Source organism: Ambystoma mexicanum, chromosome 6q (genome assembly GCF_040938575.1).
Source record: "Ambystoma mexicanum isolate Mex_15411 chromosome 6q, UKY_AmexF1_1, whole genome shotgun sequence".
Classification (NCBI taxonomy): domain Eukaryota; kingdom Metazoa; phylum Chordata; class Amphibia; order Caudata; family Ambystomatidae; genus Ambystoma; species Ambystoma mexicanum.
Genome location: NC_090937.1, coordinates 116,572,091 through 116,597,726, shown reverse-complemented (window position 1 = coordinate 116,597,726; position 25,636 = coordinate 116,572,091). Strand labels below are relative to the sequence as shown.

The 25,636-nt window shown below is 50.7% G+C and overlaps 1 protein-coding gene across 3 annotated transcripts in view; it reads left to right on the top strand.

Moving 5' to 3' along the window:
* The window catches only part of BMPR1B (bone morphogenetic protein receptor type 1B), a 492,338-nt gene that overhangs the window by 434,454 nt on the left and 32,248 nt on the right, over window positions 1–25,636 (top strand). For all 3 annotated transcript variants that reach the window (XM_069630552.1, XM_069630550.1, XM_069630551.1), the window contains one exon: window positions 14,606–14,798. In XM_069630552.1, the coding sequence (XP_069486653.1) occupies window positions 14,606–14,798 (193 nt within the window). The remainder of the gene's footprint in view (window positions 1–14,605; window positions 14,799–25,636) is intronic.

Below are 25,636 nucleotides of genomic sequence, written 5' to 3'. Positions count from 1 at the left end.
TGCACTGGTGGGTGGCAGGTCAGGGGACCATTTTGCTGTGCGCAAAACCACACGGTTCTCCAGGATTCTGGCGCAAATGTGGGCTTTTCCGCCCTCTTGGATTTCCTAAGCCCACAGCACCAATTGTTGCAGCATAATAGTCCAAACGTGGGTCAGGACACCCAACAAGCCCCAGGCGCTAAGGACCTCCTGTCCTGCTCCAGTCGGCTCTTCCCTCTGACATCGGTCCAGGGCCTTTTCAAGCAGCAAATTATGTGGCGGGGGTAAATCACTTCTTGTCAGTTTGTTAAAAAGCCGACTCGGGTTCATTGGATAAATGTTTTCCTCCACTCGGCTTCAGAAGATACACAATATAAGACCCCCACCTTCACTCCTCGGCAGCCTTCTATCTTCAATCCGACTTTTACAGAATCCTTCACGCCTTCCAGAACATAGAATTACGACTCATCCCCCCTTCTACACCAAGTCATCACAACACAATGCTACTATTACTAATTGATAGCGGACGTTACAACACTGGCACATTGACTCTAATGGCGTATGAGAAAATAGGTGAGTTCTCATTGGTGCAAACTTTCTTATATATTTGCAAGATGTAAAGGTTCTAATATGCTGAAGTATGAAAAATATTATTAGATTATAGAATTGTAATGATGGCTGTGACAAATTGCCTAGTACTCTGCAGGAGTACAGGGACAGAAAATGGCCAAACCACTTGTTCTGTCCACCCTAAAACTAAGCAAAAAACATAGGGGGTTCTGGAAGACCCTCTGTGGACATTAGTCCTGGTTATGAGAGCCTTACTCCAATTCTTTAGCTCACTATTTTTCACAAAGGAGAAATATCCAAAATGTATCAGTCTTTGCCCTGGGGCAGTCCAGCACCGAAATGCTAGGTAATTCTCCTCTGAACAAGAGTGCCAACAGCAACCCCAGACATGTGTTTCGGTCTGGTTGGACTTCATCAGTAGGGTGAAGCTGTGTCTCTCTAAGAAGAGTGAGCAAAGGGTCAGCGTCTAAACCAGCATTGATCTCAATTAAAGATGAAACGGACACAGCCCTAAAGGCGTGCCTCCTCCGCTTTATATGATTAGTGCAGGCTGAGGGCAGCAGGGGTGTCAGCTGATAACAGTAGGAACCCAAGCAGGAATATTACAAAGTCTACAAAATAAATGAATGTCCTATTAAGGTTTTATAAAAACATGTAGACTTTTAATTAACCAATAGAAATGCAAATAACTCACATAAATCACAGACAAATACCCACTCCTTTAAAGAAAGACAGAAAATGCAAACTGTTCTATAATAACACACAGGGTAGCTGACCAGGCATGTCCGGCACTCAACTGGCAAACGGTCAATGTTCTAGAAGGTGTCTGATAAGAAAAAGGCATTTAAGTTTGGCTTAAAACGTCACTATGGTTCCAAATGTGCACGTGGACAACGGGGCCTCTAAACAGTACCTTATTTCTTTTTTGTGTATTCTCGATAGCTTTGATCCGGGCTACAATATGTTATCATTCAGTTGAGCCAGTACAGCATTGATCCAGCCATGAGTCACATGATATTTGGTATCAAGATGGGGCTCTGTATGGATCGAGTTGGCGTGTAGAATGGTGTGAGTTGATGGGTCCAAACAAGTTCAGATCTTTGGTCGACTCTGGTCAAAGTGATGCTTCTGCTGGACCAAGTATGTGATTGAGTCGGGCCAAGGTGAAGACGAAGATGTGTTTGAGTCGATGCGCTTCTCGGCATGCCGCAAATCAGATGCTTCCACATTGGTGAGCTGGGGCTTGAGTCGAGAAGGTGGTGCTCTTCAGTGGTGCGAAATTACATTGAGATGAGTCGAAGAAGCAGGTAAGCAGCTAGAAGTTGGTAGAGTGCCAAAAGCAGCATGGTGGGTTCTCTGCCGGCTCATAGGGCATCAAGGACTGTTAAAGATGCTGACATCCAGCTGCTCTTGGACTTCTGGGTTGCTTTGAGTCCCAATCGAGGGGCTCCAGGAAAAGGTAAGTCTTTCTGCTGTATTCCCACTCCAGGAAGCTAAACTGGTACCTACAGGGCTTGCTTCCCCTCCGGTGAAGGGGTCCTGGTTCCAGTACAGCCACAGTGCAGTCTTGGTCCAACAGCAGTCACCCTCCCTTTTCTCTGGAGATCGTTAGGGGGCAAAGCTCACTGCTGCCTTGGATTCCTTCTGCTTTCTCCTACCTGGGAAAGGACTTTGGAATAGACTGTATCCCCAACAGAGGTCCAGATTAAGTTTTGCTCTTGTGGAAGGCTATAGATGAATCAAAGGATGTGGGGTGCCGCTCTCCTTCCAAAGGCAAATTACCACAGGAGACTGGTACAAAGCAAGTCTGCTTTTAGGGGTCCAATCCCTGTTGTTGTAGCAAGCGCCTTTTCCCTTATGACATGATACCCAGAATACCTTGCTTCGCGCTCTGAAACACTTGTGTACGAGCACGATATAAATAAAATATCAAAATACCAAATGAAACTGAGGGCACAAGAAAAGAAAGAGAACCCTGACACAAATCAAGATGGTGAGACACTTCTCCAGGCCTAGCTTCCCTCTCTGGCCCTGCCACCTTACTAGCTTCAGAAGGACTCAAGTTATCAGCACCTGGGAGAGAGGCTGGCTTTCCGTTGTTGGTTCTGCTTCTGAAGCACACTTCCCAAGATACCTTTTGGGGGAAGCGTCTATGCCATGGGTAAGGTGTGACACTTCCTGCTAAAGAATCAAAGGGGCAGCATTCTGGCTATTCCACATGGCAGGTACTGAAACAATCATCATAGTTGCAAATAAAAATCAATCCTCTCAGAGTCAAGCCATGCTCACAGAGCTGACATTAGTGTGTTATCAAATTGATGTGAATGTATAATTGTGTGCCCTTAGCAGTCATTATGCCACAACAACACATAGTCTCTCTGCCATGTGAATCTTTAACCATAAGCTAAATAAAGCATGCAATTGTCAGAATTTAGATAACCGCTGCAGACAGTTAAAATGTTACTGCTACCTGCAGGGACTTTGTGTTCTAGCAGCTGTCAGGGATGCACAGGTGACCGTTAAACCTGCTCTGTCTCATTACAGAGCATGCACTGTAGATGCCAGTACACTTGTTACACCAAGGTACGTGTGTGTGCTATCATTTTGGCAGTGAGCATTTTTAAAGGGGTGTCTGATTAGTGAGTCTTTTCAGATCGCTTCCTGCATTTCTCTACTCCGGTAGAAACACTTATGACAGATGTTATAGTTTGCATTTATTTACTTTTTACATTTACAAACAGGACACATTTCAATAGTGGAAATGTAAATACATGGGAAAAAAGCACTGATGCACTTTGAGGCCCATCAGTTCCAATACACAGCCTTCACCCATGTATGTGGAGAGTTGTCCTGATCATGCATGGATGGGGCAAGTGCATTAGTTAGTGTCGGTACTGGCATATGCATGCAGTGGTGAGCTGCAAGTTTATTTGTGCCTGCATCACCCCTTCCCCCTGCATACCAAGTCCCCTTATATTAGTAAATCAGGGATTTTATATGCAGGAAATGTGGAAGCTGGATGCAGAGGAGAACTTCCCTTTACATTATGCTCACTATTCTGTTTTACAAATTGGCCCATTTTATCAATGTATTGTTTTGCGTTCACATACCATTTAGTGAAGGTATGTATACATAGTTCATTCAAATTGTGTGGTAAAATACAGAGCAACACGACTCAATATCCCCAGTCATGCTTAAAAACTGTTATCGTTTTTCTACTTCTTGTGCTGGGGTGCCCCCTGCCGGCAGATTGAAAAATTGAGTTGTACTTCATGCCGTCAAATGAAAATGACCAGCATATCAAGGAATGTAAAGTCGCTGGAGCCTGCTGCGAGTTGGAATTTCTAGGACACAGCATCATTTTATACCCGCTGTGGCACGCACACGTCAATTTGTGGGCATGCTAGATAAGTTCCCTACTGGGGCTCGCGCCGTAACTCGCTCATCTCGCATTCTTTCTACTGAGGCTGCCAGCAGAATTCTATATTATTTGTTGAGCCGTGTGGTGCACACATTGTCTGCCACACCAACATCGGAGTGCAGTTCAGATAGATCACAAGCTTGTATAAATTAAAGTAATATTCTTGCTTATAATATAGATTAGCTTTGAATGGTATGCTTCTTAAGACGCAAATTAGCTGAAAAATATTCGACAGCAGCCTCTTCTTCTTGGAAGAGCTGTGCATCATTGTCCCTTCATTCCAGCAGTACAGATTAAGCCAAAGGTTGGCTTCCTTTTTCTATTGCAAATCGATTTCCCCGCCTACAATTCTTCTCAGCCCTTAAATTGGGTCCAAAAACAGATCTTGTGCATGTTTAATGCGAAATGTGCATTTGGCTCAGTGTACTAGTTGAGCAATAAACTCTGAGGCTGGGGCTATAATAGTATATGTGATTGGCTCATAGACCAAGTTAGGCCCAGAAGTTACTTAGGTTCCCAGCGCCGATAACAGGAGGTACAACACCACGCATGAACGGTTTATAGCAATTGGCGCCTTGGGACATTTGGCACAGGGTGCAGTGACGCTGGTGACCAGATTTAAATAGTAAAAAACCGGGACAAGGCAACTAACATAAAGGTAGGACTAACTCTTGAAATTGGCTGTTAAGGCACTACACTTCAGTACCGTTTGTAGGAGGAGGGGGTTTAAGTGTTACTGTTCAAAGAAACACATATTGTAATTAATGTATCACAAACTAACACTATCTTAAGTTGTAAAATGCAGCATTTCTTCTGTTCGTGATTGTGCATTCCTGCCTGCTGTTATGTTCCGCCCTGCGTCCCGCTACGCGGTGACGCAGGGCGTGCTGAATAAAAGCCCCGCCCCCGCGCTCGGGAGGCAGTTCCGGGGCAGACCATCCACCCGTGTGTGCGTGCGAGTTATTTGAGCTCCCGCTGGCGCTGCGCCACAGGCCGTGCGGCCTAGCTTACTCCTCCAGCCCTCGTGCGCGCACGCCGAGGGCCGGACATAACAATGGCGACGAGGTGGAATGAGGACAAACACGCGCTCGACGTTCACGGCGCCTAGATGGCCTGCAGCCATCGCGGCAAAATTTTTGGACACCCGGGGGGGGGGGGGGGATCGCACACGTGACCCACCCCACCCCAAAAAAAAAAAAAATGTTTTCCTCTCCTTCAATCTTCTCATCCATCGCCCTACAAGTGATGACTGGGCGGTGTGACACCATCTCACATCTGGTATCACACACCAGGGGCCCCATCACGACGTGGCATCGGAACCACGTGGAAAAACCAGCACCTGAACTCTTCGATACAGCGTTTGGACACCAAGGCACCTCCAGGGAAGGCCCAACTTCACCGCGCTAGTGGTTGCCTGAAGAGATCACGACAGCACTGAACAGGTACACGTCGACATGGCGGCCGGCACGTCCACCCCTGGGCCCACCACGCCATCCAGAATTGCGGCAAACCTATCGCTGACGTCCCCACAGCCTCGCACACAAGGAGGCTCATCGACACTGGTCCAGCCATTTGACCCCTTTACCGACCCATCTTCGAGTGGACCCAGATGGCAGCTGTGGATCCAGAAATTCGAGATGCGATGGAGTGCAAAGATGTGACGTCGGCCAGGAAGATGAAGGCGCACCTACTCCTCAGTGTGGGTGACGAGGTACTGCGCATTTTCAACTCCTTGGATGTGGCCGATGGCCAAGATGCGTACCAAAATGCAAAAGATGCCCTCACAGCTCATTTTCTCCCCCAACTGAACCCGGACTATGAGACATTCATCTTCTGCACCACCATACAGGCAGCAGAGGAGACCCTGGATGCCTACCACACTCGGTTAAGAAAATTGGCCATGTCCTGCGAGTTCACTAATGTTGAGAGGGAGATCAGGAGGCAAATCATTAACGGCGTACACTCAGAAAAACTAAGGCGCCTAATTCTCAGCTAGAGAGGAATCCCCCTGCAACGAATCCTTGAATTAGGATGACAAAGGGAACTAGCCCACACCAGAGCGGCCAACATGGAGGCCACTCTGCACAGACTGCAACCGGCCCTCAACACAGCCATGGTGGCCCAGATCACCAACAAACAATCCTCGAGGGATGAATACAGTGGGGGCTATGGCCAGAACAGGTGGCAACCGCGCATTCCTGGACCCACAGAGTGTGGCTGGTGTGGTGGCCCACGACATGGCCGCCGCAACTGTCCTGCGCAAGGCACGACCTGCGGCAGGAAAGATCATTATGCAAAGGTGTGCAGATCATCTGGCGCCTCCATGCAGTCCCCACAGAACATGTCAGACAAAAATGCGACCAAGAAAAAGAAGCAGGCCACTGCAAGGAGGGTCGCAGTGGCCAACTCTTCCACGGAGGAAGAAGGGGATGATATCTCGACAGGGCAGCAAGATCCCAGCAAGGACAACGAGAAGAAAGGAAGAAAGATATACCTCGTGTCCGCATTAAGCCAAGGCCAAGAAACACGAAGAAAATCTGTCCGAAGGCCAAGTGCATGGTCACTGTCCAAGACCAGCGCATTCTCATGACATTGACACCGGCGCTTTGGTGAACGTGATGGCCACAAGCATATTTCAGACTCTGAAGCCTCAACCAGTCCTGAAAAGCACGGATACGCTGTTGTATGCCTACGGCAGCCGGAAGCCCCTACCAGTCATGGGCATGTTCCGCACCACGCTAGAGCACGGCGAAAACAGGCTGTGGTCGAAAGTATATGTCGTAAAGGCAGGAATCGAAAGCCTCCTGAGTGGAGACGCCGCAGAAGATCTGGGAGTGGTCAAATTCATCTGCCACATTGATGAGGCCGCAGAGGTGGAGAAAATGCTAAGTCAATACCCCAAGCTGCAAGATGGAATAGGCTGCTTGAAGGGCAAAACCATCCGGCTGCACATTGACGAAACAGTACAGCCGAAGGCCGTACGGCATCGGAGGACACCTTTCCACATGAGAGGACAAGTGGAGCAGGAACTCAAGGCTCTGGAGGAAGCTGGCATCATAGAGGCGGTTACTGGGCCCACACCATGGGTCTCCCCGATGGTCGTCACGCGAAAGCCTAAACAGCCTGGAAAGGTCCGGATTTGCATTGATATGCGTCTACCTAACACTGCCATCAAACGAGAACGCCACATCACCCCAACGATCGACGAAATTGTGGCGGACCTCACAGGGTCTTGTGTTTTCTCGAAAGTTGACTTGAAAGCAGGGTATCATCAACTCAAACTCCACAGAGACTCGCGCTACATTACAACATTCTCGACGCATTTGGGGTTAAGGAGATACAAACGCCTGAGCTTCGGGATCTCGTCGGCGGCTGAAGTATTCCAGCAAACTATCCAGGAGGTCATCAGGGGCATCCCTGGGGTCCTCAACGTGAGCGACGACATTCTGATTCACGCCCCCGACAAGAAGGAGCACCTCAAGAGGCTTCATACCCTACTGGGCAGACTACAAGAGGCCGGACTGACCATACACAGGGAGAAGTGCGAGTTCCTCAGATCGGAAATCACCTTCTTTGGTTACAAGTTTGGCAGCACGGGCATCTCCCCTGATCCCCAGAAGGTCGCAGACATCCAGGCGGCAAGCCCACCGATGACCCCCACAGAAGTACGCAGTTTCCTAGGGATGGCAACCTACTGCGGAAGGTTCATTCGAAACCTGGCCACCCTATCTGAGCCACTACGGGAGTTGACGAAAGCAAATGCCAAGTGGGACTGGGGGCAGAAGTGCCAAGACTCATTTGAAAGTATTAAAGAGTCCCTGTCCGTCGACACCAAGATGGCGTATTACAACACCGAGCTGCCCACAGAACTATTCGTGGATGCCAGCCCCGTTGGGCTCGGTGCCATCCTGATGCAGGTGACGAGAGAAGGGGAGAAAAGACCGATAGCATACGCCTCGAGAGCCCTCACGGAAACCGAACAGAGGTACTCCCACATTGAGAAAGAGGCCATCGCAGTGCTGTGGGGGTGCAGGCACTTTCATCTGTACCTGTATGGGCGGCGGTTCACAGCCGTCACCGACCACAAACCCCTACTACCAATCTTCATGGGAACGTCGTCATAACCTCTGGCACGGATCAACAAATGGCTACTACATCTCCAGCAATACGACTTTGATCTCATCTACCAACCAGGCAGTGGAAACCCTGCGGACTTCCTTTCGAGGCACCCGCGAGCGGCAACCCAACACGAGATCCAAGTGGCCGAAGAGACAGAGGAACATATATGCCAAGTGGTTCGTGCAATGAGACCAAAAGCGGTGAGCATCGAAGACATCGAGGCAGAAACCAACAAGGATCCCTGCTGCAATCTAGTGAAAGATGCCATAATATCAGGGGACTGGAAAACCTTCATGAAACACACACACAACAGAACAGCGGAAGCAAAAGGATTTCTGTCCGGCATGTTTACCGTCCGGCAAGACTTGTCAATCACAGAAGGCGGAGTGATACTAAGAGGTAACCGCATCACAATCCCTCTCAGAATGCAAGACAGGATAGTGGCCCTAGCGCATGAAGGACACCAAGGGCTGGCAAGGACGAAGGCCCGCATACGGCACAGGGTATGGTTTCCCCAGATCGAGGAACGGGTCGAGACACTCATCAGCACGTGCCTAGCCTGTCAGATAACAGGAGCCCCGCCAGAACCAATTCTATCGGCGGCACGCGGCCGCTCTCGGTGGGAGGCCATCAGCATTGACTTCTACAAGCTACGGGAAGGCCTCCACCTCTTGGTAGCAGTTGATGACCACTCCCGATATCCGGAGGTTGAAATAGTCGAATCCACAGCAGCGGAAGTGGTCATTCCAGCCATAGAAAAAATGTTTGCGACTCACGGACTACCAACCTCCATCAAAAGTGACAATGGGCCACCGTTCACCGGGGAGGAATTCAAGAACTATCTGCAGGACCTCAATATAAAGCATCACCACATCATGCCGAGGTGGCCCCAGGCCAACGGGGACGCCGAACGTTTCATGAGAACCATTAACAAGGTGCTACGGGTATCCAAGGCGAACGCCAGCCCATGGAAGATCGACCTCTACCGATTCCTCTGGAACTATCGGGTTACCCCCCACAGCACAACCGGCATACCGCCGGCAGATCTCATGTTCGGCACCGTCATCCGATCCTCAATTCCGCACCATCCAAGCAGGACCCCGGATGAGGTCAATGAAGAACGCACGGAAAGGAGGAGGAGGAGTGCCAATGCCCACATGAGCGGCAAGAGGAGAGCGAGGCAATCAGATCACCAAGTGGGGGACCAAGTCGTCATGCTACGAAACCCCACCAAATCAAAACTCGACACCAGATACGAGGAACTGCCATGGACCGTCAGCGATCGGCACGGAACCATGGTGACTGTGACCCGAGGACACCGTCAAGTGACGAGGAACTCATCATGGTTCAAGGCGGTGCCTCGCAACCTGTGGACTGACAGTGAGTGCCATCTGGAAGAGGAGGACGCTCAGCCCAGCGAAGACGAGCCTAGGTCCATCCCGAATGAGACAGGAGCGGCGGATGTAATCTGGGAACCGCTGGAGGCCCCCGGCCTCGAGGACATGACCAGTGAAGGTGAGCCAGATCAGGAGCCGGGGGGGTGCAGGCCCCGAGAAGGGCGGTACGGTCTGAGAGCGGCCACGAGACCGCCGGCCAAGCTAAATGACTGTGGTAGTGTGAGGTGCCTGGACCACGGACCCTATGGCCGGACAATTATTGGTTAAGAGCGTGAGCAGATGTTTGCACTCACAGTTGATGCAAGTTAGTGTTATGTTTGTTTGTTTTATAATAAAGGAGGAATGTTGTGTTCTGCCCTGCGTCCCGCTAGGCGGTGACGCAGGGCGTGCTGAATAAAAGCCCCGCCCCCGCGCTCGGGAGGCAGTTCCGGGGCAGACCATCCACCCGTGTGTGCGTGCGAGTTATTTGAGCTCCCGCTGGCGCTGCGCCACAGGCGGTGCGGCCTAGCTTACTCCTCCAGCCCTCGTGCGCACACGCCTAGGGCCGGACATAACACCTGCCAGCTATGAAGACCTACTACCAAAAACCGGGACCACTGCAGTTACCAATAGGAACATACTCTTGAGGAAGGGGGACAGAGCACCAAATACTGGGACAGTCCCGCCAAAACCGTGACATCTGGTCACTCTACCCTGGGGTACTTATTCGGCAACACTGTCCGTAGGCGGCTGCACCACAAATTGCAGAGGGACTTGCAAGGAGATGGGCTGGTGGGTGAATGGAGGACGATGCAGCCAGTGGCCCCTCCCGCTGGTGCCCTATTATACGCCCCCCCTGGCACCAAAAGCTGCCAACACCATCACAGCCGGGAAGAGGAGAGAGGGCAAGCAGCAGATGAGCAGAGAGAGAGAGAGAGAGAGAGAGAGAGATTGTCGAGGAGGCAACTCGTGGCGGAAGAGAAGGGAGCAAGGCTGCTGGAGATATATGCAGAGTAGGTGGATGAAATGTGAGCAATCTGAGGTAAAGCGCTTGGGGGGAAAACTAAGTGCTTTACATAGAGAAAAATGTTGCATCACAAGATGCTGCCATCATCCGGACAGCCCAATGAGAATTATGGGTCATGGACCCGGAAGTGCTGCGCGCGTATTGTGCGTGTATCAAAACAGTTCACTGCTGACTAGCCTGGTCTCCGGGCCCAATTTATTGCGCTGCTGCCGCGTGAGTCCCTGTGCAAACCCACACCTTCCTAAACAACCTCACACTGGGTCTGTTATTGCGCTGCTGCCGCATGAGCCCGTGCACAAACCCCCACCTTCCTAAACAACCTCACAGAAAAGCTTTGAGTTTTACATATCAGGAAGCGCAATCTCATGCGCCTGGGCTCTAATACTTAGTAAAAGGCAATTTTCAGGTTATTACCATAAGTCATCGTACACACAAAGAAAGCAGGATGCTACGAGGCAATAATGGAGCCCCACTGAGCGTTATATGCGAGGGGAGGGTCTTCTGTTTTACTCAAGGCTCGTCTTAGAGTGAGTGACTACACCACTCTTTGCTTCCACCGACCAGGCTTATGGATAACTGTGTGGCAGCCTGTGATGGTGCTTTGCTACAGAGTCAGGTAGGAAGCCTGGGCATTTAAACAGGTATATAGAAATCCCACGACTGCTAGTGTATTGTTTCCAACACACAGCTGGCCCAGTTCATTTTTGCATGAAGTACCGGTTCATGACAAGAATTTTCAGTGTGGCATTTTGTGAATATAGGTGAGTCAATCTCAGGAAATCCGCCCTGAAAAGCCCCTCTATGCAGTGATACAACTTGCAGGTTGTGTTTGATACTTATCGAAAATTGCAATATCCTACAAAAATGTGCACCAGCCCCGCCTGCCCTTCCCTCCGAGGCTACACAATCTGCTGCGACGAAAGTTTGGAAAGTTTAGTGAACTGTAGTCACAGATAGTCACAGATTGTAAATGTTTTATAGCACAACATTTCACATTCCCAATGGAAAGCGCAATGTTACCTTAACTATGCGTTTCATTTTTTCAAGGCCCTTATGGGTGGACCTTGTGGAACGTGTGACGCGGCCCGCCAAGAGACATAACTTCAGTGGTCAAAGCGCTCTATTAAGGATTCAAACCCACGCGCTTAATTGTATTAACCTTAACTATACGACTAATGTTATGCCAGACTGATGTATAGCGTACAACAAAAAATCCTTCAAAATGTACAGAAGCAGGCTAAACCAATCTACCTAATTTGTGCCGCACAAATGGTCATCTACAGGTCTGATATGTTCCCTCTTGTGGTACGTGTCGTCTGTGAAGGAGGAAGTCCATAATTGGGAAACGTGTTTAGGGAAAATATTGGCCATGGGTGTTTCTGGACATTGGGTGGCCAGTGTTTTTGGGTTAGCATCTGTTCCAAGAACCATGTTTCTTGCTTTCCTGTGTGAGAGTCTGTGTTCAGGAGCCAGATATAATTTGCCCTTTGGCCACAAGCCGTACAGCTTACATTGAGGTGGTATAACCTGCAGCAGCTGAGCGGACACTGCTGACACGGACCTTCTACCCAGGCTAAGGGCCCTAGTGAGGTGATGGTTCCTTATCGTGGGCGGTACAGGACCTCGTTATAATGACTGTAGATCTTGCGGCCAGAGAACAGATGGTAGCTAACCCATGAACACAGAAGCTTTCACAAATGTTTGTTACATTAGTGACATATTGTGGAGAAATATTAGTGATATTAGACTCCTGAATCAGTCCACGCCAAGTATTGGATGAAGATGTGCTGTGGGCCGTAAACAAAATCATCACTATCTCACAATGCGTCTGTAATGGGCTCAGGGTTCGCAGCTGGACTCTCCAACACCACCAATCCCTGCACTTGCCGGGGTGGCAACATTTTGCCGTTTACTCAGTGCTCGGCTACTGAAGGAACAAAGGTCAACTCCTGCAAGAGTTTTCTGTCTGCTGCTGGAGTTCATAGGAGCATCAGTCATGCACAGTACCCTTCTCATAATAAAGATCAAAAGCAGCATTCTCCTTGATATCCAATTCTATTTTAACCCAAAAAATTGCTTGGCCTCTAAAGACATCTTAGCTGTTGTCCATCACGTCAGCCTGTACAGTTAAGGACGTCCAGCCTCTGATTGCTTCATATTGGTGCCCAGCTTTCCAACGACAAGATTGTACGCCGGGTGCATGCATCCATTACACTGATTTCGGATATGGACGTCAACTTGTCTTACTTGTTGTTTGCAACTCCTGTGGAGGGTTATTTCATCGGCAGGTTTTTTTTTCGCTGATTTTTGTGCCGTTCAAAAATATATATTTGGGGGGTTCCCCCCCCCCAAACCCAAGTTCCCCATTATCTAGTCCCTATTCCCCACAAACCCCTAACCCTTATATCCCATTACCCACCCCCCAAAGTTTTTCGCCAAAAAAATATCTGCAAAAAACTCAGTGCATAAAAGCCTGGTGATGTAACAACATCGTACTCCAGTGAAGCAGCAAAATAACCTTTTTAGGATTGCAGATTCCTGAAGTGCTCCATCCTAGTAGATGCCATTTTCATTGCACTGGATCTAAGGGATACTTCTAGTAAATGTGTGCCAACATCTGGAAATGTATCTTTTATGAAGACTTGCAAGGTCTTTGTTTATATCCATTGGGTTGTGAGCTACTCATTGCTACCAAAGACTTCTCCGCAGTGTTACATTCACAGTTCACCAAAGCCATGGTAGCGTCTGTGAGCATCCGTCTTCATATCACCTTTGTTCAGATATGCAAGGTTGTCACGTGGGTTCGACAAATGGCAGTCCCCAGTTGCAAATCCAAGAACAGATGTTCAGTATTTCTAAGTAGCCACTCAGCATGACTTAGAGTCTGTTGTCTGTTCTGGGTTATGCTGCCAGTGGTTCAGATTTATTCAAAACCTCCACCCACCACTTTTTTGGTTGTAGCCAAACATGAACATAAATGGACATCGGCACACAATGGCCCTGATTCACAGAACGTTTTCCTATGGGACTGCGCCATTATAAAACACATCCATGAATCAGAGTTTCCATGCCCGAAGATCAACATGCAAAAGCGAGACCACCAGAAATGGCTCTGCAGAAGTCGACCTTCCCACATCAACTCCCTATGTTTCTTGTAGTTTGTCTTAAAGGAAGCTTCCAAATGTAGATCCCTTCAAAAGTCGACTCTTCATTTTGGTAGTGTTTATGTTCTTGTTTTCTCTTGTGGTACTCGGTTCCCTCATTTCTCTCTCCTTAAATTATTTTCTCTCTATCTTAACTTTTTTGTAATGTATGCACATTACCAAACTGTTTCTATGATTTTATTTTACTTAACCTTTTCTTTTCGTGCAAAATTATGGATCCGAAGTTTTCCAGGTTGAACTTTGGAGTGGTCGACCTTCAGCAGTCTCGTTTCATGCTGTCTCACTTTTGCATGTTGACCATAGAGCCTGCTACTAAATAGGAGCCACTTGCAATTTTTGTACTCCGTGCCATTCAATCGTTGGTGACCAGTGTCCACCCATACTTCAGGGCTCCGCTACAGAGATTAAAAAATGGCTGACCAGTTGTCCAGTTTAGGGGATATAATGTGTTGTGTTCCTTGGGTTGCAATTCGGGGATACTGTGTGTTTCAAATGGCATGAAACAGATTTTAGTCTGCCTCAGAATGGACCAATCCCCGTTCACCGAACATCGACGTTGACCCAGTGCCCTATGCAGCTCCCTGCGGGGAGCCATTTTTACTGTAAAAGGGAAGATGGAATGGATGCACGCAGAGCAAACAACACACCCACTGGTAAAATGCATGGAAAGGGGATTCAAACTCTCAATTCTGCAGTCCCACAACCTCCCGAAGGAAACCACCAAAGCTCAAATAAGGGAGATTTTGACATCTTTGTAACCAGAAATGTATGCAATGAAAACGTTGTAAAGTTTATGGAGTTCACAAATGCAGAATGCACATGGATGTGAGAGTATGCTTTATAATAATAACTGTGATACCTGAGGGTATGCGTAAAGTGATCAGTACCACGCTGCGAAGTAGGTAGCCTAATCACGCATTTATATCTTTATCTTCTTGTTTACTTGCAGGTGCAAAGGACCATAGCAAAGCAGATTCAGATGGTAAAGCAAATTGGGAAGGGGCGATATGGAGAGGTTTGGATGGGACGGTGGCGCGGAGAGAAGGTCGCAGTGAAGGTCTTCTTCACCACCGAGGAGGCCAGCTGGTTCAGAGAGACGGAAATCTACCAGACCGTGCTCATGAGGCATGAAAACGTACTGGGTGGGTGGCAGCTCTGGAGCATGGCATTTGATTGCATGTCTTTTATCCTGTGGTGCAACTACAGAGAGAAAGCGCGTAAGAAGCAAGACCAGTGTCGTGCTCACAAATTTTTGGGGGGTAAACATTTTAAAAAGCGCAAACGTTTGTTAGGAGCCATTGATGACGCTGGCTTATTTATCGTAATTGTAGAATCTGCCTTCAAAGAAAATGCTTGGCATCACAAGCAGATTTTATGGTCGCCTTTCTGAGCACTGTATAAGGGAAGGCAATTCCTTTTGATGTTCTTTCTATTTTCAATTAATGTGTATGCTACCCCAGAGTCCCTAGGTAGAAGAGTCCCTAGGTCAGGGGTGGTGCACCGCCTATCTAATAGGAAAGAGGATAAGATACAGTGTTTTTGTGTGATATAACAGCACCTTAGTTAACACTTAAGGCCTCTTCTTACTCCCAATCAGGTGCCCCGATTGTTTTTTTGCTCCTTTCTGAGCAGCCATATTCCCCTCCCCCACACAAGCACACTGTCTCTTTCCATTTACCTGTTCTTTGGCATCCTGCTCCCCATCTCTTTCTCTCACCTCTCTTCCTCCTTTCTTCCTTAGACCACTGTCTGGTTCACCCAAGACAGGGGCACAATAACACGACTTTTTTGGGACAAGCTTTGGTGCTGTAAGACCACTATGTGTGGTTATGGGCACATTATTAATTCTTTTTAAACAAACCTTAATTTTACAAAAACATAATGTGTCAATTTCTCCAGCATTGGAATGTTCATAGATCCACATGCTTGAATATTCCCCATCCTCAGACTGGGAATCCTCTGTAATTTAAAATTAATTATTTGCATAACATTTTCCATAAGAAAAGGTTACACAGATAGCCTCATAGGCCTGGGAAATCATTCACTTGTGTAGTCTGAATGTAAGCGTCCCCAGAAACGTACCCCCTTAGTAAGAGGCAATAAAGGACACAACCCAGAATGGGAATGAGGCCAGGACCAAGTGCGGGTGAGATCAAAAGAGCTTTATATAGATCATTATAGGGCATGCAAAGGACTCTGCAAACTCCGAGAGTGCTCCGTCTGACAATTGCAAAGACAGTCCTACTTATTACAGAACTACTTCACGCATGACACAAGCTATAGGGGGCACATAGTCTTAGGGATTGGGTGGTGATGGCTAGGTGGTATACATTGTATACAGTTGCTTCTCCAGGATTGGCGGAAGTTGGTGCTGCGCCACGTGGGGCGGAAGGTCAGCTGGGCTCATCGGGGTGGAGTGCCGGGCCGGACATGCCTTGTAACGATGATTGATAACTAAACTAACATTTGCCCTTTTGGCCACACATTCCCACCCATTCGTCACACTTTATGCTTTCCGTTGGTTTGCAACTCTTGTAAGTGCTGACCTTAGATCAATATGTGGACAGGAACATTGATATGCGATCTGAAGTGTCTCAATACATCAGTTTGGAGGATACCTTAAGTTCAAACAATCTGGTTTCATGTGCATAGTCGGGGGCATGGGAGGGGTCGCTTGACCACCCTGTCTTGGCAGTTTAGGTGAGGGATGGTATTACGATCAGTTGGTACACGTGTGGGCGCCCCCCTTTTTAGGGTCATTAACTTGGGGTCGACAGAGATACCACTGGCCCGTGGGGGGCATGTGACTGGTGCCTGAGAGATGGTGGGATTTAGGACCAGGTAGCTCGTATGTCATGGAGTCAGGCTGTGGTGGCCTCTGGCATGGGGGAGGCGGATGCTTGAAATGGGTCCAGCAGGGTCGGGAGGGGAGGCGAGGCTGTGCCGTTTGAACACCAGCTATCTCTAGAGGGCCTGGGCAGGAGGAGGGGGAAATGGCCTCTTGCACAAGGCGGTATACTGTCCCGTGGGTGAGGGCGAATAACACGCGGGCTCTCTAAAAGGACTCGTATGCATTTGCATTAGAAGGAATACTAACTGGGGACCAAACCCTTTAGTACAACAATTCACATCTATAGTTGACATACGAACATGAGGTAGTGTTAGGCAGGTGTGTGTATAAAGAGGGCAACACATGTTATTACATCTTGTTATCAGCTAGCCAGTCTTTGTATATCTCTACATTATCAACAATATCGGTTACATATTTACTCTTTACCCATTCATCTTCACATTAGCAGCAAACGTTAGTCAACAGGACATACATTACATAAATGGTTTCTACACTTTGCAAGAGTTTTCGGGGTAGGTATGGGTGTGAGGCGCCACGCGGTCTTACGTTGGGGGCTTGGTACGGGGTCAGGGCCTGCAGGTTTTGGGCTGGTCTCAGTTACTTCCTAATATATCCAGCATGGGGTCTGGCATGGATTCACATGCTCATGAATATTCCCTGTCGTCAGGCTGGGAATCCTCGGCAAAGAAAAAATCAGTATCAGTTTCGTTTCGAAAGGTCGGGCTCTTCGGTTGCCAAGCAGGGCGCTACTTCCCCGGCACATTCGACCACGAGCCAGCGCTCTGGTTCGGGGAAGAGGAAGTCCGAGAACCCGGGTAGGCCGCTGGAGTGGACCCGGTCGATCTCGAAGGGGGAGCGAGGCGCTGACCCTCCCCCCAAGGCGAAGGCCCAGGACGCACCTAAGGTGCTGAGGGCTTTGATCCACCCGGCTAAGGCCTCTACCAAAGTGGTCGCTGCGACCCTGGCGGAGCCGGCTGAGACTGCGCCAATGGAAATGGCCTCTGGGCCCAGAGTATCCCTGCCGCCGCTGAGGGAATCCTCTTTCCAGCCCATCGCTAAGACCCCCGTGAAGCCCCCGGCTGAAAAAGAGGGGGGGGGGGCCCGGTGGCCATTACAGACTCGGAATCAGCCTCTGAGGAGGAACTGGTGGAGACCGAGAAGGGCCTCAACGAAAGGTCCATAGGCCTCAACGAGAGGTTCGAGAAGGTTCGATCCCAGGGGACGGTCCCTGCTGACGTGATCGAAGATAGCGTCGACGACGACGAACAGGGCCCAGTGGAACGGCCATCCCGCCCGTCGCAGCCATTGCCCCAGCCAAAGGATAGCTCGGCGGCCATTTTGTTGGCAATCCAATCCTTATGTACCGAGATAAGGACGAGATTACCACACACCCCGACGGAGGAGCCAGGCCCGTCGGGAAGCCCTCCGAACAAGCGGAGGAGAGTCCACCCCGCTCCGCCCTTCGTACCTGCAAGACCGGTGGACTCCTCATCCCCCTCGCCGGACCCTAGAGAGGATACGGCAATGGGGACGGACGATGACGGCGGCGGACATCCCGTCATCACCCCCCCCCCCCGCGGGCGTCCCCAGCCGACGAGGTTGGCTCTTTCCATGCCATGATAACCAGGGCATCCGAGCTCTTCCAGCTCTGCCCTGAAGAACAGAAAAAGGAGGGGTTTCTGTACCAACGACGAGAGGCTAAGAGGAAGACGGTCCTCGCTGTGCCTTTATTCGACGACATCTGGGACGAGGGGCTTGCTGTCCTCAAGAACCCTGCCACGACACCCGCCAAGAGGGACGGGTACGAGAAGAAGTACCGAGTCCCCGATGCCGCCCCCTTGTGCCTCAGGGCCCAGCCCACGCCGGACTCGGTCGTCTTGGCAGCGGCTAAGAAGAAGGCAGCGGGCGCGGCGGCTTCAACTTCCACTTCCCCGCCGGACAGCGAGGGCAGGAAGTTGGACTCTATGGGACGACGAGTCATCTCGTCGGCGGCAACGACGATTAAGGCAGCCAATGCCTTAGCGATCGTGGCCCGCTATGACGGGGAGCTCTGGTTCAAGATAGCTCCCCTGCTAGATTTCCTGCCTGATGACAAAAGGGCAGAGGCCCTAGAAATTCTGCAGGAGGGCGAGGTGGCGTCGGATCATGCCATAACGGTGGCAACGGACATTGCCGATAACGGATTTCGCCAACTGGGCAACAGAGTTTGCCTCCGACGACGAGGATGGCTCAAGGCGACAGACTTTCGCCAGGACATCCATACCAGAGTGTTGGACATGCTGTTCAACGGCAACAACCTCTTTGGTAAGGCGGTGGATGATTCTCTACAGGCCATCAAGACCGACTCGGAGACGGCCCTGGCCCTTGGGGTGCTCCAGCAGCGACGGCCCTTTCGGTGCCCCGGAGGCAGACAGGGTGCCTCCAAAGGATCCAGCGGTGGCTCCTCCACTTACCGCCAGGTGGCCCGCTCCTCTTTCCAGGAGGCCTACAGAGGTCGCGGCAAGCAAGGGGGTTTCCTGCCGTCGTCGCCAAGGAGGCCAAGGCGGCAAGGCCGCTTCTAAGCAAGACTGACCCGGCTGGGTTGTCGGGCCCCCATCGAAGCACCCCGGTCGGAGGCCGGCTGACGAAGTTCGTCAGAGTGTGGGAGTCCATCTCCACCGTTCGTTGGGTGTTGAACACCCTGGCCAACGGGCACTCGTTGGAATTCCTAAAGAAGTGCCCTCCTATTCCTCCCGTGGCCAGGAAGGAGAATCCCGTCCCTCAACTGCTGTTGGAAGTAAAGGTGATGCTCAAGAAAGGTGCCATCGAGCTCGTCCCTAGGAGGCTCCGGGGCTCCAGAGTGTACTCAAGGTACTTCCTCGTCAGAAAGAAGACAGGCGTTTGGCACCCCATCCTGGACCTGCGTCGGTTAAACAAATACATCAAGGCGCAGAAATTCAGGATGGCCACCCTCCAGCATGTGCTGGGACAACTGGAGGAAGGCGACTTCCTATAGTCGTTGGACCTGGAGGATGCTTACTTCCACATCCCCATTCTAAAAACGCACAGGAAGTTCCTCAGGTTCGTGGTTCAGGGACGCCACTACCAATTCAGAGCCCTACCGTTCGGATTAAAGTCGGCACCCAGGGTTTTCACCAGGTGCCTGGCACCAGTGGCGGTGTGGCTGCGCCTACAGGGGATCCACGTCTACCCCTACCTGGACGACTGGCTAATCCGGGCAAGGTCAAGGGAACTCGCCGTCGATCATACGGCGAGAACCGTCCGGTTACTCACGGAGCTGGGGTTCGCCATCAACTACCCCAAATCCCACCTGGTTCCATCGCAAGTAGCACTGTTTTTGGGAGCGAAGCTCGATACAGTGGAGCAATTGGCCTCACCTTCAGAGGAGAGGACCAAGACCATCCTGGGCAAGGTGCGGCGCATGTTAGCCACGGACGTGGCCAGGGTGAGGTCCATCAAGTCCCTTCTCGGGATGATGTCCTCATGCATCTACCTTGTGCCCCTTTGCAGACTTCGGATGTTCCTCGACACCCGCTGGTTTCAGGCGAGGGGCTGCTTCGAGGACAGGATCCCTCTCGACGAGGAGTTCCGTCGGGCGATTCTATGGTGGGGCACCCGGGCTCACCTCACTACAGGCACGGACTTTCAAACCCCGGCGTTTCAGGAGACGGTGACTACGGAGGCCTCTCTGGAGGGTTGGGGGCCCACACCAGAGATCTCCACGCAAGAGGCCTTTGGCTCCCGGAGGAGAGGTCTCTTCACATCAACATCTTGGAGCTCCGAGCAGTGTTCTGGGCGCTCAAGTCGTTCCTCCCGTCCCTCAAGGACAAAGTGGTGAGGATCTTCACCGACACCACCACCACGCTGTTCTACATACGGAAGCAGGGGCGCACCAGATCCCCAGCCCTATCCAAGGAGGCCCAGGATCTGTGGCACTGGGCCGTCGCCCAGGGGATGTTTCTGGTTCTCTTCCACCTGGCAGGAATAAAAAACACCATCGCCAACTCACTCAGCAGGGAGCTGCGCTCGTGCCACGAGTGGGAACTGCACCAGGATGCACCAGGATCAAGTGGATCGACTCTTCCAACGATGGGGCATGCCAGAGGTTCGCCAGCAGGTTCCCACAGCCGAGGAGCATGGGCGATGCTTTCTCGTTCCCTTGGGACGGCCTGTTTCTATATGCGTTCCCTCCATTGCCGTTGCTGCTCCGCCTCATCAACCAGCTCAAGAAGTCCAGGTGCAGGATGATCCTCGTCGCACCGGCGTGGCCGAGGCAGAGCTGGTTCCCGGACCTTTTGGACTTGTCAACGTCCCCGCCAGTCAGGCTGCCGGCGGACGCGGATCTTCTCTCCAGAGAAGGAGGCGCCATTCTCCACCACGAACCACAGTCGCTGAACTTGCAGGCCTGGCTCCTGCAGCACTAGAGTTTGGAGGGTACGATATCCCGGCTGATTGCAGAGAGGTTCTTACAAAGGCCAGGGCGTCCTCAACTCTCAAGTGTTACGATCATAAATGGAAGAGGTTCTCTGTCTGGTGCCGTGCACAGAACATTAACCCTCTGCGAATTACGGCCCCTCAAGTGCTGCCGTACCTGCTGTCGCTGGCCAAGGGTGGACTGGCTCACGCCTCCATAAAAATACATCTGGCTGCCATCTTCCGATATACCAGGACGACGGGACGGGCGTCCTTGTGGTCTCATCGCCTGGAGAAGGAATTTATGAAGGGACTATTCCAATCATTCCCACCGGTGAAGGCTCCTGCCCCGGCGTGGGAGCTTAATGTGGTGCTGACCAGGCTCATGGGGGCCGCATTCGAGCCTATGCATTCGGCGCCCCTGACGTTCCTGTCATGGAAGACAGCGTTCCTCGTGGCCATCACCTCTGCACGACGAGTGGGAGAGATTCAGGCCCTATCTTGCAAGCCTCCATACTTGACTTTTCATGACACGAGGGTGGTGCTGAGGATGCACCCCTCCTTCATGCCCAAGGTGCCGTCGGACTTCCACCGCAACGAGCCCTTGGTGTTACCAGTTTTCTTTCCGTCGCCTTCGGCGCCGGCCGAGAGGACTTTGCACTCGCTGGATGTAGCTAGAGCGCTGAAGTTCTACGTGGACCGCACGAAGAGTTTTCGGAAGACGTCACAACTGTTTGTGAACTTGGGTCTGTGAATCAAGGGAAGGCTCTCTCGAAGACTTCCATTTCCAGATGGCTCTCCGGCTGCATCATGCATTGTCACCGGTTGGCAAACCGACCGCTGCCCGGCCGTCCGAGAGCCCATTCGACCAGAGCGATCGCTGCTACCACGGCGTTCCTGTCTGGTGTGCCCCTGCTGGACATCTGCAGGGCTGCTACGTGGAGGTCGACGCACACCTTCACAAGATTCTACTGCGTCGAGCGGGACTCCAGGGAGGAGTCCAGGGTCGGCCAAGCAGTGCTGCGCAACCTGTTCGCTTAAGGTGAGCCTGGTGAGGAGGTAAGAGATGCTTAATGTTGAGTTGTTGTATTGCTTAATGTTGAGCCTGTTGCCACCTCCCGTGGTTGTACATGTGTATACTGCTATGTATTCTTTTATTCATGAGCATGTGAATCCATGCCAGACCCCATGCTGGAGAAGGAACAAGTTACTTACCTGTAACTGTTGTTCTCCAGCATGGGTCTGGCATGGATTCACATGCGAATCCTCCCACCTACCCCTCTGCGGCTCTTCACTTGGTCATACTGCCACTTGGCATGCTACCAAATCTGAGGATGGCTGCCAGGGGCGGGGCTTAGGGTGAGGGCAGTCATTGGCTGGGGGCAGTATGACCCAGAGATCAGTGATTGGTTACTACTAAGAAAGACAGATCAGAAACGAAACTGATACTGATGTTTTCTTTACCGAGGATTCCCAGCCTGACAACGGGGAATATTCATGAGCATGTGAATCCATGCCAGACCCATGCTGGAGAACAACAGTTACAGGTAAGTAACTTGTTCCATCCCGTTCATGGCTGGGGCAAATATGTACTGCGGAAGGTTAACAGCTACAGTGTTTTAATTTGTTGTTTGTTCGTGTCTGGTGGCTCGTGAGAACGAGTCCTCAGTGGATCTGCCATGCAGTGGGAGGTGGGGGAAGTGCGGGCCTCTGTGAGCGCGGTCGAGTGGGGGTCAATCTGCAGCTTTCAGTGAGCATGTTGGCTCTGTCTGGGATGGATCTGAATGTCTCTAGCAAGATGGGTTGGCTTAATACAAGATGGCGTCTGTGCTCTGCCACATAATGTGGTGGTGCAGCCTCACGTGTTGGTCTGCAGCTGCCCTGCCGCCTGGGCCCGGGGGCCGGTGGGCTGCCGACGAGTCACGAGTCTTCACCAGGGTGGGACATGCAGTGGGAGGGAGGGTCCTATTGACCTACCCTCCCCTAAAAGTCCCTCCACCTCACTTTGGTCCTTTTAGACCCTAACCAATGAGGTGGCAGGGCTTAATTTCCACACCCAGCAGCCATCTTCAGATTTTTTACAGTAGTCTTCTGACAGGGGAATCCTCTCAAGCTCTCTGAGCAAACTTCACATTTCTTATGAATAGTTTGTTCTTTTGAACTCCTGTGGTAAGCTTTTTACTGAGGTGCAATTACACACTTAGTTTTCCTGGGCTTAGGAAACCTTTATATTCAATCTGAAAACATTGAGTTTTGCTGGCCCTCAAGGCACCCCATCGCAGATCCAGGAATGCCTTCCCTTTACAGGGACTGCATTAAGTGTGGAAAGGGGGTTATTTTCAGAAGGGACACCCACGAGTACTGGATTTACTGCCTGTATCCGGACGACATTCAGGCTTGTAAGATTTAGCAGACGTTTGAAAAGAAAACACTGGAGGACAGGCATAGAAGGCTCCTACTACATCTTGAAAGCAGGCAGGTGTCTTATGATGAAGAATCCTCTAAGCTATGCCTTCTACCTCTTAAAGGCTTACTGAGATGCAAGCTTCGGGAAGGAGAGCTTCTTCAGTAGACAGAGCGGATTCACCAGCCTACAAATCGAAGATGAGTGAAAAGGGTGCCTCCATTTCTGAGAAAGTCTCCAAGGACCATCAGAAGGGTGACCAGCTCAAAAAAGGCAAAGATCCTATTTCTACGCCTTTGTCGATGGAACAGTTGTCTACGGAGGCACCTTCAAAGGGGACAGGTTTGACGCTGTCTATGAGCAGCCGAACACCCCACAGAGCATATGGCCCTCGACGCCCAGTACGTCCACAAGGAAACACTTGTCGACAAAGAAATCGGCCTCATCGTCAACAAAGTCCTCGTCATTAAAGGACTCGTTGACAGTGTCCTCGTCAACAAAGTATTTGCCATCAAAACACTACTCGTCGACTAAATTGTCATTGGCGCATGGGAGCACCGTCGACGGAGAGCACAAAGAAGCATAAAGATATCCCGTCAATGTAAATGTCACCATCCACAGCCCCAGCGGGGTCAATTTCTGCAGAGATCGTCAACAAACCACCTGTTCAGCACATACTTATGGAAAAGGAGCCAAATGAGCGGGAATCAGGGACTCCTGTTATAGGGAGCATCGGACCAGCTGCACAGATGTCTCCAATCACTGAGATGGGTGAATTTCCGGACCTCACCCTACTGGAGGACTACCCAGAGGTACAGGAGGAACCACAGTCAACACTGCCTAAAGAGCACAACCCTCACTGGTCATGGAGGATATGGCAGACTCATTCGACCCAGCATTGATGCCGTTGATGCAGGGGATCATTGACGAATTTCAAAGGAGACAGAGGGCTAGAGTGACAACCCCATTACCGAGACAAAAGGCACCAATGTCTTGCAGGAGCATGTCACCTACCTCAGGTCATCCCTCCCCTAGCAGATTACCTTCGATACGCCCACAACATTGATCAATTTCAGTGGATAGCCAGCACAGACAACACACACCACAGTGGGTCATCTAGGCGCAGTTCACCATCAACTGCACTAAAGCCGAGACATTCTCAATCTCTACCGATGTCCGCGCAACCTAGGAATCGGGTCCCATCTACTGTTGAAATCGCTGAGCGGCAGGGATTTCTCTGACCCTGACACACAGGAGGGTGAACTCCTCAGAGATGCACCTGATGAATGCAACACCCATATTATTGAAAAGCCGAGGAGACATGACTCTCCGGGTGGGTCATCGCCACAAGATGATCTTGTGTCATTCCATTCTATCATAGCAAAGTCAGCTGAGATTTTTCAAATACAAGTAGCCACTGAAGAGAAGAAATCGGTTCTCTTTGAACAAACATAGGGACAAGTGACGACACACAGTAACCACCATACCCATTCTGGACACAATTTGACAAGCTGGTGAAAAGATCTTAGCAACACTGCTTTCCACAGCTGCACTGGTTGCAAGGCTGTAAAAGAAATATAAAGCTCCAGATTCTGCATCTGTGTGTATCCAAGGTCATTCAAAACTGGACTCTGTCATCACAGTGGCGGCTATGAAGAAGCTGCAAAACCCAGCATCACCCCTTGCAGCCCCACCAGACAAGGAAGGGTGGAAGCTTGAGTCCACGGGAAGGCAGATATCTGCAGCAGCGTCACTGGCAGTCAGGGCCGACATTGCAATGACTGTAACGGCCGATTCGATAGAGCTATGGCTCAAAATGCCCAAACTAGTCAAACACTTGCCAGCGAGTATCGGGAAGACGCAAAGTCCATAGTGACTGACGGTGAAAGTGGTTCCGACCACATGATTGATGCTACAGTAGATGTGGCCCAGTGCAGATTCTGGCAGATGTCTCATGGCACGGTTCTGCGACACCAGGCGTGGATGAAGGCCATGAATTTTAGGCTGATGGTTTAGGCACAGGTACTGGACATGCCATTTGATGGCCAGGAGCTCTTCGGAAAGAAAGTCGATCTAAAGGGCACTAAAACGGACACTGACACAGCAAAAGCCATTAGTTCCCTCAGGGATGAGGACAAAGATCGCTGCCATTTTCAAAGCAGCTCTTAAGGCAGATCCTTCCAGACACAAGGTTCATCGTCCGGCTCGTACCAGACCCCCGACAGATACCAGCAGACCTCTTCCAGGTATCAGTCACATAGAGGTAGAAGGGGTCGGCCCAAACCAAGACAAATTGATTTCAGCACGTTGCA